The 17858-nt window shown below is 40.3% G+C and overlaps 1 protein-coding gene across 6 annotated transcripts in view; it reads left to right on the plus strand.

Annotated features, from left to right (window-relative positions):
- cadpsa (Ca2+-dependent activator protein for secretion a) overlaps nucleotides 1-17858 on the plus strand; it is a 278770-nt gene that overhangs the window by 94665 nt on the left and 166247 nt on the right. For all 6 annotated transcript variants that reach the window (XM_078172262.1, XM_078172289.1, XM_033625614.2 and 3 more), the window contains exons 4-6: nucleotides 3419-3499; nucleotides 6451-6687; nucleotides 9850-9971. In XM_078172262.1, the coding sequence (XP_078028388.1) occupies nucleotides 3419-3499; nucleotides 6451-6687; nucleotides 9850-9971 (440 nt within the window). The remainder of the gene's footprint in view (nucleotides 1-3418; nucleotides 3500-6450; nucleotides 6688-9849; nucleotides 9972-17858) is intronic.

The following is a 17858-nucleotide window of genomic DNA, read 5'->3' on the forward strand; positions in this document are numbered from 1 at the left end:
AGCGCTGTTCATTCATGGTTTCTGGTGTCTAGCCATGGTTTCTTATGGCATTTTTGTTTTAAAGAGAATAAAGGTTGTCTGTCTCTATGTGTGTCAGCCCTGCGATAGTCTGGCGACCTGTCCAGGGTGTACCCTGCCTCTCACCCAATGTCAGCTGGGATAGGCTCCAGCCCCCCCGCGACCCTCAAGAGGATGAAGCGTTTAGAAGATGAATGAATGAATGAATGAATGAATGAATGAGGAAAAGATCGCTAGACACTACGCTAATTTATACAATGTAAAACGCCATAGACTTGTGCTATTAACGTTAGCATGTTGTATTGGTGGGGGAAATGTGTCTGTCAGTACTGCGATTTATAGTGAAGCCAATTTGCGTACTTGTGTTTGAAGTTGTCTCTATTAAGCCATACTTAATTGTGTTTTGAATCAACTATATAAATAAAGTTAGAAAAAAATTAGATATTTTTTGGGCAATTTTAAGCCTTTAATCGATAGGACAGAAGAGCGTGAAAGGCGGAGAGAGAGGGGGAGTTACATGCAACAAAGGGCCACAGGCTGGAGCCGAACGCCGGGCCGCCGCGGCAACAGCCCTGCACATGGGACGCCTGCTCCACCACTAAGCCACCGACGCCCCGTAAATAAAGTTTGATTTGAACTAAACTTTACAGCACTTAACAGAGTCCTCCACTACTGACTAGTGTTTTGGAGGTGTAACTGCAGAGTGACACAGACACACCACCACAGAAGTAAAAATAACGTGCAGATTTTTTTTTTCCCACGACTAATTGATTAGTTGAAGATTATGTGCGACTTTAGTCGACCAAGATTTTCTTTGGTTGACTACAGCCCTACACAGCACAGGGGAAAGCCAAACATCTTGAGCTCCCTGCCGTGTAATTAGTGGGGCGCTCATCTGCACACCTTGGCCATGCTGACATCACTGAGCTGGTTGAAAATCTGTACAGTTTCTCCTTAACAGCTGTAACAACTGGAAATTAGCCAGTGAGTGTTAGATGAACACAGAGGAGGCATGCACATCTAAACAAGAGACAATACATAAAGGAGATTGAGGGGCACCCAATGAAACCCAGTGTTCTGCCTCTAAGGAGGGGTATGAGAGCAGTAGTAGAGTTCCTCACTGTTTTTTTGCACAGGTGGTGTTCAAGTCACTGAGGAACTTAAGCTATGCTGGTTTAAAGGGCCAGTGTGTAAAATGGGTTGAAAACCATTGAAAACAGTGACATCAGTGGTCAAATTCTAGATTGCAGGGCTCACTCGCTCACCCCTCCCATCAGGTAAATGACGGTGGCCTCGTAGGGACAAAAAGCCTTGCGCAGACACGAGTTTTTCAGGAGTAGGTCTATCTAGCGACAAGGTGAATGTTTATTTAGAAATCTAAACCATGTTACGATATTGTAATGAATCCCTCACGAGCAGGAGACCAGAGTAGCGTTAGGAAAAAGGCCCGTTTATTTGAGCACTCCAAAAACTCCGGTAACACTCCAGGGGGTAAAAGACTCCGTCCCAAAGTCTGACTCTTCTAGCGTAACATACACACTTAATACACACATACTCGTTTACAGTACCGGCAGTAGCTCAGTCCATAGGGACTTGGGTTGGGAACCGGAGGGTCGCCTGTTCGAGTCCCCGTCCGGACCAAAATATGGAGTGTGGACTGGTGGCTGGAGAGGTGCCAGTTCACCTCCTGGGCACTGCCGAGGTGCCCCTGAGCAAGGCACCGAACCCCCCAACCGCTCAGAGTGCCTGTCATGGGCAGTCTACTCTGACATCTCTCCACTTAGTGCATGTATAGGTCCAGTTTGTGCATGTGTGTGTTCGGACCTGTGTGTAATTGACAAACAGAGTGAAAAATTGAATTAATTGGATTAATAAAGTATATAAAATTTAAAAAAAAAATTAAAAAAATTACCTAGCGGGTATCCCCTCCAACTCAACAGGCCTCTCCAGTTTGTCTTCCTCCATTGTCAAAAAGTGTGGTGCTCAACCCGGTTCAGAAATGCTCCACTGTCTTCACTTCACTGCGATCGCTAGCTTGACAACCACTCCGTTGACATCACGTCCGGCGACACAAGCTTGACAGCTGAACTTAAATGACAGGATTTTGAGATTCCTTTCATTTTCAAAAATTATCTTTTTAGGGTGAGAGACCCTCTTTAAATTATGATAACTATGTTTAGTGTTTCATATCCTCTTTAAAGGAGACCGTATGCACACTGTACATTTCCTGTGAAAACAGAAGTGTATTTTGAAAACAGAAAATAAATGTAACAGGCTGAAGTTGACACGTCCCACAACGTATTAACCAACACACCCAGGGTACCTTACAGGTCATATGTCAACATGGAAAGTACAGAGAATGTATTGGTGCAGCAAGCCTTCTCTTGGTCAACTGAAGGGAAGGTACTGACAGAAGGCAGCAATAATATCCCCTAGAGGACATTCTTCACTGTCACTGGTAAAAGCTTGCTTGTGGGACAAAGCCCTTTGAGAAGAAAAATCACGCATTAACACTGCACTACACATTTAATGTGTCATTAACACACCTGTCTAATAAATATGAATTATTTGAAATCATCACATGGACACTGAGCTGCTGAAAGGTTAATCTGTCCTGTTTATACAAAATATTCTTGTAAAAAACAAAAAAATTAATGAATGGGCAAGACAAGCCTCCCAAACATGTTTTTGTCTCAATTCCCTGTAATATCTGGCAACCCAAATGAGTTGCTAAAAGGACAGGTGCCAGACTGTTTAGGCTGTGTAGTTTGATTTGTGCTCTGCAGGGTTTTGTTGTTTTGTTTGTGATACTGATGCAGATCATAAGTCAGAGATTGTGAAGATGTTTTTTTAATATCTCTCTAGATCACCCTGTGCTTTCCTGAGCAGGCGGTGGGTTCCAGTTAGGCGACTCCTTTCGGGGTGTTTTTTTCCCTCCGTTTCATTACATTAATATTTTCATTTATAAATGCCACTTTTTATTAATGGACCCCAGCCCACAGTGCTCCATTAAGTCACTATTAAGTAATACAAATCAGCAACTCGAAAAAAAAATTGCTCCATTGCACTACAAGCGACTAAAAACTCTGCGTAGTGCCTTTTAAACACAACTGCAAATACATAATTCATGCCATTATGAGTGGATGTAGAGCAGAAAACATAAAACTAATGACAGCAAACTACAGCAGCTGCATGACATGTGGGTTTTACCTTACATAAGATATTCTGGTACATAAACTACTAACCTGCTCCAGGTATCTGGTATCAGTTTCAAGTTCAGTTTTCCTTTTGTTATTAATTTTGCTTTTATTATTATTTTAGTAATTACTGTGATGTAAGAACATATATTGTTGTGGTTTGGCTTGTGAAGTGCACTGTGTGACTGTCTGTGTTTCCCCAGCTGGACAACCCAGATGAACAGGCAGCTCAGATAAGGAGAGAGCTGGACGGACGACTGCAAATGGCAGACCAAATAGCTCGGGTAAGGGACAAGGATGAATGGACGGATGGAGGGAGGGATGAATGATGGATGAATCAGAGGTGGAAGTAGTTCACACATGCAAGTCATAAGCAAGTCTCAAGTCATAACTTTCAGGTGTGAGACTCCTTGCTACAAATCAAATAATTTGAGTCAAGTCATTGGTTAGGTCAAGCAAGTCACAAGTCACAAGTCATACTCACAATCTCATAAAGATAATATAACATAAGCTGGACCCTGTGATGGAATGTAACTAAACACATTTACTCAGGTACTGTAAGTACGAGTCTTTTCTTCTCATGCCACCTTCTACCTCTACTCCACTACATTTATCTGACAGCTTTAGTTACTAGTTACTTTACAAATTAAGATTTTGCACTTGAAACATATGAACATATGTACAAGTACAGCTATAACTATGAGTAACTTGAATTGTCAGAAAATAAATTTGCCACTGTTTTCATGATCCTCTGAGTTGTCTTATAATGCAAAAACATTTCATGGTTCCATGATGTTTATTTATTTATTTATTTTTTGCTGCTTTTGCTTTTTATTATTTAATCATTGTAATGTTGAGGTTTGAATTGTGGGATGGACAAAATAAACATTATGACTGTCACTTTGGGCTCTGGGTCAATCATGCAATCTCTCACTATTTCCAGATTTTTTTCAATTGATTAATGGAGAAAAAAAAAATCAATTATCCCATAATGAAAATAATCATCAGTTAATATTTTAAAATAAGCTCCACCTCAACCAACTCCAACAGTAATGAGATCATATATAGTGGTAGACTACAACAGTCACAGTGCCACTGCAGTATTAGCCAGCTGGCTAACATTGGCACATTTACAGAAATGTTGATCAATGTGTTCTTATAAAATAAATGAAATAAATTAAATGATATAAGCGTCATCATATTTTGAAAACAATAAGTAACTTCTCAATATCTAGAAAAATACAGATATTAAATAGAAAAGTCAAGTCCTTTCAAGTCATCTGTCTCAATTCAATGTCAAGTCTCAAGTAATACCAAGTCAAGGTCAAGTCGAGTCTTTCACCATTGTAAGTCAAGCAAGTCTCAAGTTCGTGACTCGAGTCGAACTTGAGTCAAGTCATATGACTCAAGTTCCCCACCTCTGGGATGAATGGATGAATGGGGAAAGATGGGTGTATGGACAAATGGACGGATGGACTTAACTAGATTATAGAATATTAAATATCAAATACTTTATCTGGGTATTGATTCAGGATTGATTTAACAAAGTTTACACAGTTTTAGATCTACAATATTCTGATTTTCTATATGATTAACTGATTTATTTTGGTGTTTACTCTTAACCAGAGTTGGGTATAACAGGTTACAAAGTAACACGTTAGAGTACTTTGATTACTTTTTGCAATAACGAGTAACCTAACGCGTTAGCTTGCTGTTTGAGTAATCAAATACTTGAGTACATTTTCAAACAAGCTAACAGTTACTTCCGTTACTTTTAGAACGCTGGTCCTTCAGCACCGAAACAGCAACGGCTGTCTTTTGGTTCTAATAACGGAAATAACGTTAAACCTATCAGTCCGAAAGAAGTCATGAAGCTTGTGGCTAGCTACCTGGTAGAAGAAATGCTGCCATTGTCTACGGTGGAGTCTAAAAAAAGGTGGAGGAGGACTCGCTGACAGACAGGTCAGACTCAGGAGGACTTTTATTATGCCTGGTACACACTACATGACTTTTCTGCCCGTTCTGAAAGTCACTATGTCACATTACAGACATGTCACATGTCACAGACATGACACACTACACGATGGTACTCACCAATTATCCCCGGTCGTCTTTCACGACGTGTGTGATGTCGTGGGATTATTCTTGTCCTATTTTTATTACTGTTACTATTATTTCAGTCACTGTGTGTGTTCATGTGCCAGCCGAAATGTTATTGTAGTCACCTAAAAGCGTCAGCAGATGGCAGGAGCTACATTTGAAGTATCATAGGCAAACATTCAAGCTACTGTATCCTCCACAACCAAGTTCTTACAAATGTTTCAGAATAAAAGCCTATTTAGAAAATGGAGGGATTCTCTCAGCCGAGGTTATAAGGTTATAAGGGGCTTTTAATTTGAAAGAAATTCAGGAAGTTTAAAATGACGGCGCAATGTGTGCTTCATAAAGACAACGGGAGCGGATAAAAAGTAAATATATAAACACACAGAGGGGTTAATAAATAACGGACCGTCTATAATGTAGTTTGTTTCAAATGAAGCTGGGAGCCTCTGCAGTTGTGGTGAGTAAAAGCCCCGCCGCTATTTGTTAATGTTATTACTTTATGTCCGACCGTGAGGATGTACCATTGTTTGCTAGCTTGATGCTAATGACAGTAACGTTAACTCAGCAGATTGACAAAGTGCCTCTGCTGTTTCACACCATCATTTCCCCCTTTTACTCTGTGTGGTAACATCCCTAGAGGAAATATTAAAAATGCTGGGGTGTTGTTGTCATACAGTTGTCTATGGCAGCAGATCGTTCTGTGTTTCTACTGGTCAAAGTGACGGCTGTGATGGGAGAATTGGATCTCAGTGAAGGGCAAGTGGTCCATAACTTTAATTTTGGAGACAAAAAATGTAGGCTTAGCGCCCTGTGGTCCATTGCCCAATAGGAAATGTAGAGTACTTAAAAGTACTTTAAAAGTACTTGAGTTACTTTATTCAGGGAGTAATGCAGTAAAGTAACTGGTTACTTTTTAAAAAGTAATGCAGTAAAGTACTTTGATTACTTCTAAAGTAACCCTTACCCAACTCTGCTCTTAACTTATGTCAAAGTATAGAATTCAGAAATGCCAGTACAGTATTTTCTTTTGTTTTTTTAATGTTGCAACACAATTGATAACTGGTGCTGTTATTTTTGCTCATTCCGTGGATCATGCTCATTAACGAATTGGCTGCCTTCCTGTTTTGGTCAGCATGGTGGAAGATTTCCCAGGTTTGCATCCAGAGAAATGGAGGCCATGTTCATTGAGGAGCTGCGATCCTCTGTCAACCTGCTGATGGCCAACCTGGAGAGCATGCCGGTGTCCAAGGGAGGAGAGTTCAAGCTACAGAAGCTTAAACGAGGTCACAACACCTCCATTATGGACATGGGCCAGGAGGACGAGAACACGCTGTCCAAATCTGACGTGGTGCTCTCCTTCACCCTGGAGGTGAGTGGACTTGGATGAACTTGTTAATGATGGTGGCTTACTTGTTAATTCAGTTGCATACATTAAACAGTGTAAGGACAAAGGTCATTTGTGAGGGACATAGTTTACATTAACAATCGTTATGTGGTCTTTGTTTTTGCTATCTTATCTTTGTTGGTGCATTGCTGCATTTCTTGGCATGTTACTGCCACCCACTCTCAGTCGGAGAGCATGAAACGGTCAGCATGAAAGTGTATTAGTCACCCATGCCACATTAGCATGATGCAAACAAAATGGGGACACATACATTAAAAACATTGCTTGGTAGTGCTATTACTGGTTAAAAACTTCCATAGGTTAATTTTGATGGCAGGTGAAAAATGAGCTTCTATGTCCTCCTTCTTACATGTACAGTCTTTACACACTCATACAGTATTCTGCAGAACATGTGGCAATCATAACACCATAACTAATTGTACTTACATAGAAATGTGTTACACATGACAGATTTCTACACACATTTAGATAACACAAAGGCCCTTAAAGGGCCAGTAACCCCAACAATCAAAAATACACATTTTTTCTCTAGCGCTATTCGTTAGTCTAGATTGTTTCGGTGTGAGTTGCTATGGATTGGAGATGTCAATTGTGGGAGATGTCTGGCTTCTCTCCAGTGTAATGGAACTAGATGGCACCCAGCTTGTGGTGCTCTAAGCACCAAAAACTGTGTTTGAAAAACTTAACAGCAGTGTCTCTTTCCAGTAATCATGACTCGGTTATTCAAGATAATCCACAGACCATGTTGTGAGCAGTTTCATGTAGGAACTATTTTCTTTCTACTGAACTACACCCGCAAATCATATCCCTTCACGGAAGACAGCATACGAGAGGCTTGTGCCCATAACAGTGTGAGATGTAAACATTAATGGCATCCATTTTGGCTGAGCTGTAATGTTAGTTAGCTCAGTGGTGCTACGTGAGCTAACAGTAGATATATGCCTTTGCTGTCAGACATTGCTGTTGAGTTTTTCAAATGTAACCACAAGCCAAGTACAATCTAGCTCCATTGTATTGGAGAAAAGGCAGACATCTCTATGGCTGATATCTCCAACACTCAGCAACTCACACCAAAACAATTTTGATTGATAACAGCAACAGATGAAGAAGAGGAAAAATATGTATCTTTGATTGAACTTTTCCTTTAAGCAGGGTACTGACTGTCAGGTTGGGCCAGGAAAGCTGACAGCTTTAGACATAAAAGACATGTAAAGTGGCAATTTTGAAATCAGCCCAACTACTGTCATATTAACCCACCTCACAGTGAACTGTGGATGGATTCTCGGGATTAGCGTCTGGAGTTGCTAATGAGACGAAATGTCTCCCAGGATTTCCACTGACTGACAGACTTTCTGAACCTCACCTTAATTGGTTGACAGACCATTTCTATGTTGAAAATGAGATTGGGGCAGAGTGCAGTCTCTTCTTAACACCCACATGATAAATTACCTGTCCTAGAGTACCTGTTTATCCTCCACAAGGATCCATGAAGCCTAACAGTCCAGCAAAACCATTATTGTTTTACTGCCTCCCTGTTGATGGTTTCTAGCATCTCAGAAAATAGAGGCACTTTTCCATCTCTTCCAAATTATAAAAATACAATGTGGGTGAGGTGGGAGAAATTCTATCTTTTATACAATGACTGTTCTCTTTAGCCTGGCAGCACCTGCCCACAAATTGTGCCTCTCTCACTGGAGTCTGGCAAGGCTCAGTAGACATTTACTCAAGACAGGCTTCAGTTTCAGTAGGTCTGGACAGTCCTCATTCAGGTATCAACTTGTACCATTACTCCACCCCACTGGACAAAACATGTGGATGCTTACCAGTGACAAAAGTACTGAGAGAGTAGAAAAGCTTTAATCAGTGTGTGGTAAGTTTGAAATGTATTCTCACTCTAAGTGTGTAGCTGCTTAGGCAGATTCTGTAGGTGGAGTCAGACGGATTGACAGTGGAGCTCAGTCTGTTCTTGGTACTTCCAAAAAATGGCACAACTGAGTCTGAGCAGCTTTGAAGATAGCAAACACATAAAATCCTCCTGCTGACTCAAATACAAAGACATAGTTACCCCAGAGGCTCAGCACATTGATTACACTCAACACTCCTCGCCTGCTCTCTACAATTGTTCTGTGATTGCATAATGCTGGTCCATCTGTTTTATTTTCTTCTGGTTTTTAAACTAGAAAAACATTGTAGCCTTTGTGGATACCTTTACAGCACCATAGTTTAAATTGTTTTTTTTTCACAAGTTTAGAAGCTTCAGGATAGCCAGTAGTGCTTAAATCATGAGTTATCCCTTTATTTCACTAAGAGGTGACACATATCTTGTTTGACTCAGTCGATCCCAAGTGATTTCATTTAAGCCCCCAAGGCCCCAAGGCCAGCACAAGCAAAACATATGTTATGTCTATCTTTAAGATGTATAAAACAAATAACATTTCAGCCAACAGCAATTTTGGCATAAATGTCCACTTGAACTGATTAGATTTTGGTGGTCAAAGGCAAAAGTAACTGTGCCCTCACAAAGCATGTTTTTGGCCATAACCCAATTAATTATGACAAAATTTCACACAAATGTCTAACAGGATATAATGATGAAGTGATGACATTTTATATCCAAAAGGTAAATGGTCAACTTCACTGTGACATCATAATGTTTTCTGGCCATTGCTTGCTGTCATAACAGAAGAGGAGACATTTGGTCCGATACTGAATTGGTGGCACAAATCTTGGATTTCCACCTTGAAACTGTGCTGATTGTACAGATCTGTGCTGCCGATGGGTTGAAGATTTGAGTGAAGCATCCACATTTTAGAATTTGTAGCTTGTGGGGTGGGGCGGCTGGGGCTCAGGAGGGAGAGTGGGTTGTTCACCAATCAGAAGATAGGCTGTTTGATCCCTGGCTCCACCAGCCCACATGTTGAAGTATCCTTGGGCAAGATACTAAACCCCAAATTGCTCCTGATGGCAGTTCCATCACAGTGTGAGCATGGGTGAATGGTTACTGAGTAGCAGGTGGCACCATGTGTGGTAGCCTCGGCCACCAGTGTGTGAACGTGTGTGTGTGAATGGGTGAATGTGACTTAAAATATGTGTGTGTGTGTGTGTGTGTGTGTGTGTGTGTTGCAGGTTGTGATCATGGAGGTCCAGGGTCTGAAGTCATTGGCTCCAAACAGGATTGTTTACTGCACCATGGAGGTGGAGGGAGGACATAAACTGCAAACGGACCAGGCTGAGGCCTCTAAACCCACGTATGTACAGCACACACATACACTTTATGTGATCTTATTTTTCTGGAGCTTTACAGTTCAACCGCTGTGTTGAAAATGGTTTAGTAATCAGAGCTTTAATAATACCATACACTGCCATCTGCTGGTCAAATACCTGGATCTACTCTGAAGACTATGCTGTGTGAACATGACATAACACTCTCTATGTGGTGTGCTGTGCATGTAGTGCAGGCCTAAGAGTCATTGAATAGTTACATGTTCCATATACTGTCCAATCATATATGTCCATATCTTGTCATATTCAACCTTTCAGTCCATACAATCAGGATGGGGCTCATTGCATATACTCACACTTCTCTTTGACAATCCTGCTTTGCTACACCAATCAAAGTGGCAATGCTTCAGTGTCAGTTGTAACATCAGAGGTCACATCCTGTCGCCATAGTAGCCACTAATTTATTGTCTTGTCACTTACACTTCCTGTTTTTTTCTGGATTCAGTCTTGTTTGCTACTGTTTAATAGTTCAAGCTGTTTTATTAGTACAGTCAGAGTAAGTGATGGGAAAATGGCCAACATGGGAGAGCAGATCCTGGCTGGAAACTGTGCTCATTTTTGTCAACAGGCCAGCTTTAATACAGCAGAGCTTAACAGAAATCTAGCTTTGTGTTCTGGCACACATGAGGACTGGGTAACTGTAACACAAATGGACCTTCTGAAAACACACTGCAGCTTTGTTGGCACTTGGGTACTTAAATTTGGAGAAACTTCATTAATATTTATACATGTACATTTACAGTGGCTTGCAAAAGTTTGAGCACTCCTGGTCACAGTTTCTTTCACTGTGAATAGTCACGTTAGTAGAAGATCAACTCATCTCCAAAAGACATGACGTTAGAGATTAACCATGCTTTTCAATATTTTAGTGTATTCATTTTGTTTTGTACTATTTTACAGTAAAAATGGGGAAAGGGGCACCATACAAAAGTCTAGGTACCCAAGACAGGTCTAAAGAGCTGCGTAGCACTCTGAAAACTAAAATAACTGATGCCCACAAAGCAGACAAAGGCTACTAGAGGATAGCAAAGTGTTTTCAGGTAGCTGTTTCCTCAGTTCATAATGTAATTAAGAAATGGCAGTTAATGGCAGTCTGGAGGACCAAGAAAACTTTCCAAAAGTGCTGCTTGTAGGATTGTTAGAAAGGCCCCCATTTGACTGCAAAAGACATTGCAGAAAGATTTAGCAGATTCTGGAGTGGTGGTGCACTGTTCTACTGTGCAGTGACACCTGTACAACTATGATCTTCATGGAAGAGTCATTGGAAGGAAACCTTTCCTGCTTCCTCCTCACAAATTTAAGTCAGATGTTTTCAAAGGAACATCTAAACAGGCTTGATGCTTTGGCAGTGGTGTGGGGAACATTTCACAGGTAGAGGGAAGAATGGATTCATTTAAATTCCAGCAAGTTCTGGAGACAAACTTTACACCCTCTGTAAAAAAGCTGAAGATGAAGAGAAGAAGGCTTCTATAACAGGACAATGATCCAAAACACACCTCAAATCCACAATGGACTACCTCAAGAGGAGCAAGCAGAAGGTTTTGTCCTAACAGTCCCCTGACCTAAACATAAATAAAAATCTGTGGCTAGACCTCTAAACAGCAGCACATACAAGATGGCCCAAGATTGTCACAGAACTACAGTAGAAGCCTTTTGCATGAAGAATGGGTGAAGATCCCCCAAACAAGAACTGAAAGACTCTTAGCTGGCTACAAAAAGTGTTTAGAAGCTGTGATACTTCAAGGGGCAGGCCCTTTTAATTTTTTGTTATTTTGAAACTGTAAAACACTGAAATAAAAAAAGCAATCTTGCTTAAAATATTGAAGAAATTAGTCATCTTTAACTGAATGCCTAATGGAAATCGCTTTATCTTTTACTTGAGCAGCTATTCATGGTAAACAGAATTTTGACCAGGGGTGCACAAACTTTTGCATGCAACTGTATGGTCTGATTGTATGCCTGAAACCAGTTAAATAAGGGATTAACATCCAAGGAGAGTTTAGTGGCTAGGGTCAGACAACACAATTACTGTATTGTGTGTATATTAGAGACAAGTGGATGTTCACAGATTGTACATTAGGAAAATCATGAATGTGCAGAAGAAAGTTTATAGACCAAGAATGCTACCATGAGGTACCCCAAAATCACAGAGGTTACTTGTACAATTCTACTACCTGGGGTCTGTATGATAAATAAGAAGAGAACATCTTTAATACAGAGGGATGAAATTGGAAAGAGTTTATGTGTAATGTACCTAAAAAAGACTTTGTCCAAATGCATGAACATGAGCTGTGCAGTATCAAAGGCTTTTTATTTTACTCAGGATTCAGAGTGCTAGAATTGAATTGCCATTGACTTTTGTTTGTTCTTGTTCTGTTTTGATTCACTGCAGATACAGATTTTGTAACAGAAGGAAACAGCTTCGCTAAAATATAAGAACTATAGGAAAAATGTGCTTAAATGCACAGTTTTGTCTTCATGAACAACATTGGTCCTTTGTTTGAGGCCTTTTTGTCAGTCAATTTTAGGGACGGCTGTGGCTCATGAGGTAGAGCAGGTCATCACCATTAATTGTTTAAATGAAAGAATGTAGCACCAGTATGTCACCCATTGGTCTGTGGTTTGTGGACTCCTGTTTTGAAGCCCTAAGTTTGGCATTTTGGCCGTCATTATCTTGGTATTTGGACAAGAGGGTAGAGATAACCCTAATGCTGGCCACTAGCTCATTTAGCACAGTTAGCACAGTTTATTTACAGCTATGGTTAACTGTGATAATGCTAATGCTAATAATTTCCACCAGCGATAAACAGGCTTACTACCATTAAAGCAAAATGTACTTAGTGGAAAAACTGTACATTCCACTCCATAGAGGATTTTTTAGTTCAAACAAACGCTGAGCAAGACTTTTCAGGCAACCAAAATGTTACAATTACCTTTCATGCACTGAAAACACACAAAATAGCAACAGCTATGGCTATGTCTGTACTCTGTGACTCTGGAGTTATGCCATTTATGTTGCCTAACTGACATTATCACCATGGTTGCGACTTGTCAACAGACAGCACCCACCTTTCACTCAGGGCAGCCACAATCTTAATTATGCATAATTTTAAGCCTTAGTAACATTTAAATGGCTGAGTAATATAAAAAGTCTCCCCCCATATAGTTGTCATCAATGGAAAAATTAGCTGCAGAGACCAAAACCATTTTTGTACTAGGCTGTAAACACATTTTATACCAGCTATAAAGTTTGGCATTGTAACATCAGGGTTTATGGAGATGGATCCCCTTTTGAGCAAGCCTCAAGTGGCCACTCGAGGAACTGCAGTTTTTTGCACTTCTGCGTTAGCTTCATTTTTTAGCCCCAGGGGTTGCCACTTGGTTGTCCACAAATTAGAATAGGCTTGGTTCAATCACCGGCTCCTCCAGTCTGCATTTCGAAGTATCCCTGGGCAATTTACTGAACCCCAAAACTGCCCCCTATGGCTGTGTCGTTGATGTGTAAGTGTGTGAATGTTATACTGAAGAGCAAGTGGCACCTTTAATGGTAGCCTCTGCCACCAGTAAATGGATGTGCAAGTGAATGTGGCGTGTAGTGTAAAAAGTACTTTGAGTGGTTAGAAGACTAGAAAGGTGCTAACCACATGGGAATCCATTTACCATAACTTAACATTAGTTCTACTATAGAACTCTACTCTGTACATTAACCTTGGTGCTGTGTACTGTTTGTCTAATCAAAGGTTTCCATATTGAGTGGCACATTATACTATAGGCACATTATTGATTCCAATAGGAATTTTAAAAGCATATTGCAAGGACTTGTTCATTATCAGTCCCTGTAGGAACATTACAGGGACATTTTGTTTGGTAACAGTGACACAGCTTTAGGAAGCTTCAGTATAATAACTGTTATCTGCTCATTTCGAATCTGAATGGTAACATAATAATAATAATGTCTGCTAATTACAAATGATCACCACATTAGAGGCTGTAATGATCAGGAAAAGACAGCGTGTGATTTTATCTAATAGTCATTAGAGAGCAGTTTGGGTTATGTCAGTTATGAAATAACAAAGCTTGTTATGTTGAGATCCTTTGGGGATTATCTCATGATCAAATGAGAAAATAAAGGCTGTTAATGTTGAGATGACAACATAGACTGTTTGTTTTAGAAGACACAATCCTTAAGACAATCATAGACCTTAAGACAGAAATCTAGGGGTAATGCCACAGGCACTGCATCTATATTTTTCTACACTGGATGATTCAGAAAACATTTGTGCGCAGATGTTTCTTCAAGGGACCTCGCAGACACCAGGCGAGGTTAATAGATTAAAAACAACCATTAAATCTCTACTGGTCTCTTCTCTAACTTTCACTTCACTGCCTTTTTCATCCACAATATTTATGTTACTCTTCGTCTCTGGTCATCTGTTTTCCTTGACTTTCTGTGTCCTTTGCTCAGTAGAGGATATGAGTAACATCTGAGGTGTGTGTGGGATGTTTAATGGATTTTGCCAGTGGAAACATCATTACGCTGCACAACCACAGGCCTCACACCAACATCTCTGCAAACAACAGGAAGCGTGGCACTGCTGTTCATGAAAAGCCTCAGTGGCTGTCTTTCTTTTTTGGCATTTTCATCTTTATAGGACAGTTAACAGTGAAGAGGCAGAAAACAGAGGGGAGACAGAGGGGTATTAGAGGCAACAAAGGTCCTTGGCTGGAATAGAATCGCCTGCGGTTATGTTGCATGCAGTGTTACCACTACCAAGGCACTCCAGTGGCCGTATTTCTGACGAAGCACATACTGTTTCATACTGTAGGATTAACACACTAACATGGGTGCAGCAGCACACACTGCAACTATTTTGTTTCTCTGACTTATTACTTTTAGTCACTAGGGGCCATATTTATCTTATCTTACCATTACGCATCCTTCAAGTTCCTAACTAAGAGTTTCTTCTGGAGATCTACTCACAGCCCAGTCACCAGAGGAAAATGATGGCATTGTATGTTTCTGTAAACCACGGATACATTACATTTGCATGTTTCATATCAGTTTTTCTAAAGTGGTGTAGTCATTGGTTGGTGGAGGGAGTGGCTGATGGCTTGATACCAATTCATGACACCTGTCAAGCTGCACACCACTGTACAAGACCAACAAATAAAACCAATTGTTTTTTTAGCAAATCATTGCTACGGTTTCAGTTGCTTGTCAGCTCCCTATATGGGTGGGTTTTTTTTTTTGGCAACCCATTGCTGTGTTTCCTGCCTGACTTGTGCCACCATCAGTGGTTGTATTTTACCAGGACACTACTAAAATTCCAGCCAAGATTGTGCCAACAAAACTGCGTGTTTTAAGCCATAACATGATTTTTTCTTAATCATAACCAAGTGGTTTTTGTGCTTAAACCTAACCACACATAAACCACACCACAGTTGACATGTTAAATGTTAGTGTATACGCTACATAATAACATACAAATCTAATATATCCGTGGTTTACAGGAACATACAATGTCAACATTTTTTTCTGGTGATTGGGTTGATTATAGTTGGTTAAATGAGGTGTCTTTACATTTAGCTTTTCCTTATCCTCCGATTGGGTTGCTGTTCATAAAGAGAGGGGCTAAGAAGAACTTTTTAAAGGGAACAGAGAGAACTCTGCAGCTTAAAGAAGAGGTGGTTTGACCCTGTTGCCATGGATAACATCCTGTTCCACTGGTTGACAGGTAATTGGTCTGGGTCAGTCAATTGATTGTGAGTAGGTCTTAGTGATCCACAAGTCATTGAGGCTACCTGTAACTTCCCACAAACTTGAGAGCTGGTTTATGTGCTAAAATAATTATAATAATAAAAAAAGGTATTGAATTATTAGCTGTAAACATGACATTGACATATAATCCCCTTTCTAAGTTGATATGACAATAGTTTTAGAAAGAAGTGCCTTATATACACACCCAGCAGACAGACAGCATCAGAATTTGTGTTTCCGTATCTAAGTCCAATGTTCTTTTAGCTTCTATTTTTGTCTACCATCTCATGAGAAAAATATCTGGCTCCTCACCTGCCAACTCACTTTGTCTGCACTTTGGTGCTGGACCAGTAGTGTACACTGTACAGAGGATTTATCACAGCTTTTTCATTAAAAACAGCTTGCCACTGTAGCTGAAAACTAAGTTGATGAAAGTTGTAAGTTTGAACAAAAACTGTAAAGATGTGATCTGTAAAAAGAAAAAAGCTGAATAATGCCAAAACAATCTGTAGAGCTGAGGAGTCAGGTGAGAATTCTCTGTGGGTTTGTCACTATGAGTGACACCTTTCACATTACACATAGTCATCATCTGACCCTTTGTTAATATGGCACTGCAATCAAACTTGATGATTGAAAACTAGATGTATTTAATTTTTTTACCAGCAGGGTGCAGCCATCTTTCAAAAAGCTTGTTGATGTTATCATGAGAACGTTGTTTACTAGAAACACTGAGCACATCGCTGTGCTTCAGAGTAGTTAAGCGTTGATACAACAGTGTTTCAGAGTTTTGATGAGATACAAAAACCATGGAGAAAGTCAAAAACTGCCTATGCTTTAAAGCCAATTAGACCAAGTATAGTGGTAGCACCTGTCCTCATGGAGCCGGACAACAGAATAGCAGAGTAATGTAGCATATGCAGTTCAGTGCAGTCAGGAATGGACAGATTTGTGCATAGGGAAACAAAACAACTTGTCCATAAGCACATGGCACAGCACAGGAGAGCCTGGTCCTCAGGTCAAGAATCAGCTGTCCATTTACATCTAAAGAAGAAGGGACAGTCCTTCGAGGACAGCAATGTACACATGTTAGCGACAGAAGACAAATGGTTTGAAAGAGGTGTGAAAGAAACCATCTATGCCAAACTGGAATGACCATCCTTAAACAGAGGAGGTGGTCTACAAAATCACTTATGACCCATTTACAATGTGGTCTTGAGTTGCCTCCCCAGACAGCTTGACTGTTGGTCAAGAAGAACTGTTGGGGTTAAGTGCCGCTTGAACTTGTCCTTGATATGGAGATACTACCAAGGTCTTGCTGGCTCCCACGTAAGATTGGTTGATGATGTTAGCCTCACCTTAGATTAGAAACCCAAAGTTTTACAGTGGTTATTCCCCACTGCTTTCTTATTGGCTCCTGTCATGCTTTTGCATATCCATAATGGTAATTCCAAACTCCAATTCGTCCATCAAAACTACAAGTAACAGTTGACCTGCACCAGCATTGCAACTTCTGTACCACCTTTTGGATGCTACTGCTGAAAGGTGACTTCTGTACTTCCGTGCACTGCTCTACTCAAAACATCTCATAGATAACAATAACCATGTTGTCAGAGAACAAAACAGACATCAAAGGTCAAAACATGTTTTACAGTACCAAGGTTATCAAACGCACCTCAACAACTACTACTGATGAACAACAGAGACGAACAATTGTCATGATGTCGCCAATTAACTTGTTGAAAGATAGCTGCACTCTGCTGGCGGAAAAGTGAAATACTAGCTGGTTTTCTAGCAAGTCTTAGTGAATATCAAGTTTGATTGTAGTACCAGATCTTGTCTTAGGTAAAAGCAAACCAACCACAGTCATATTGTTGAGTGACGCATCACCACTTTAAGGATTAGAACATCTTGGATCCATATTCCAAATAAATAACTAGGCTATGTTTAGTTCAAATAGTTAATTATCACATTTCCAAAGCATGAGATACAACTGCACCTTTACTTGCAAAGTCACCCAAACACGAGTTGTTTCTCCATTGTTAATAAAGACACTTAGACATTAATCACATGTACACACACTGAAACAAGCTGCAGT

The sequence above is a fragment of the Epinephelus lanceolatus genome, chromosome 1 (assembly GCF_041903045.1).
Source record: "Epinephelus lanceolatus isolate andai-2023 chromosome 1, ASM4190304v1, whole genome shotgun sequence".
Lineage (NCBI taxonomy): Eukaryota > Metazoa > Chordata > Actinopteri > Perciformes > Serranidae > Epinephelus > Epinephelus lanceolatus.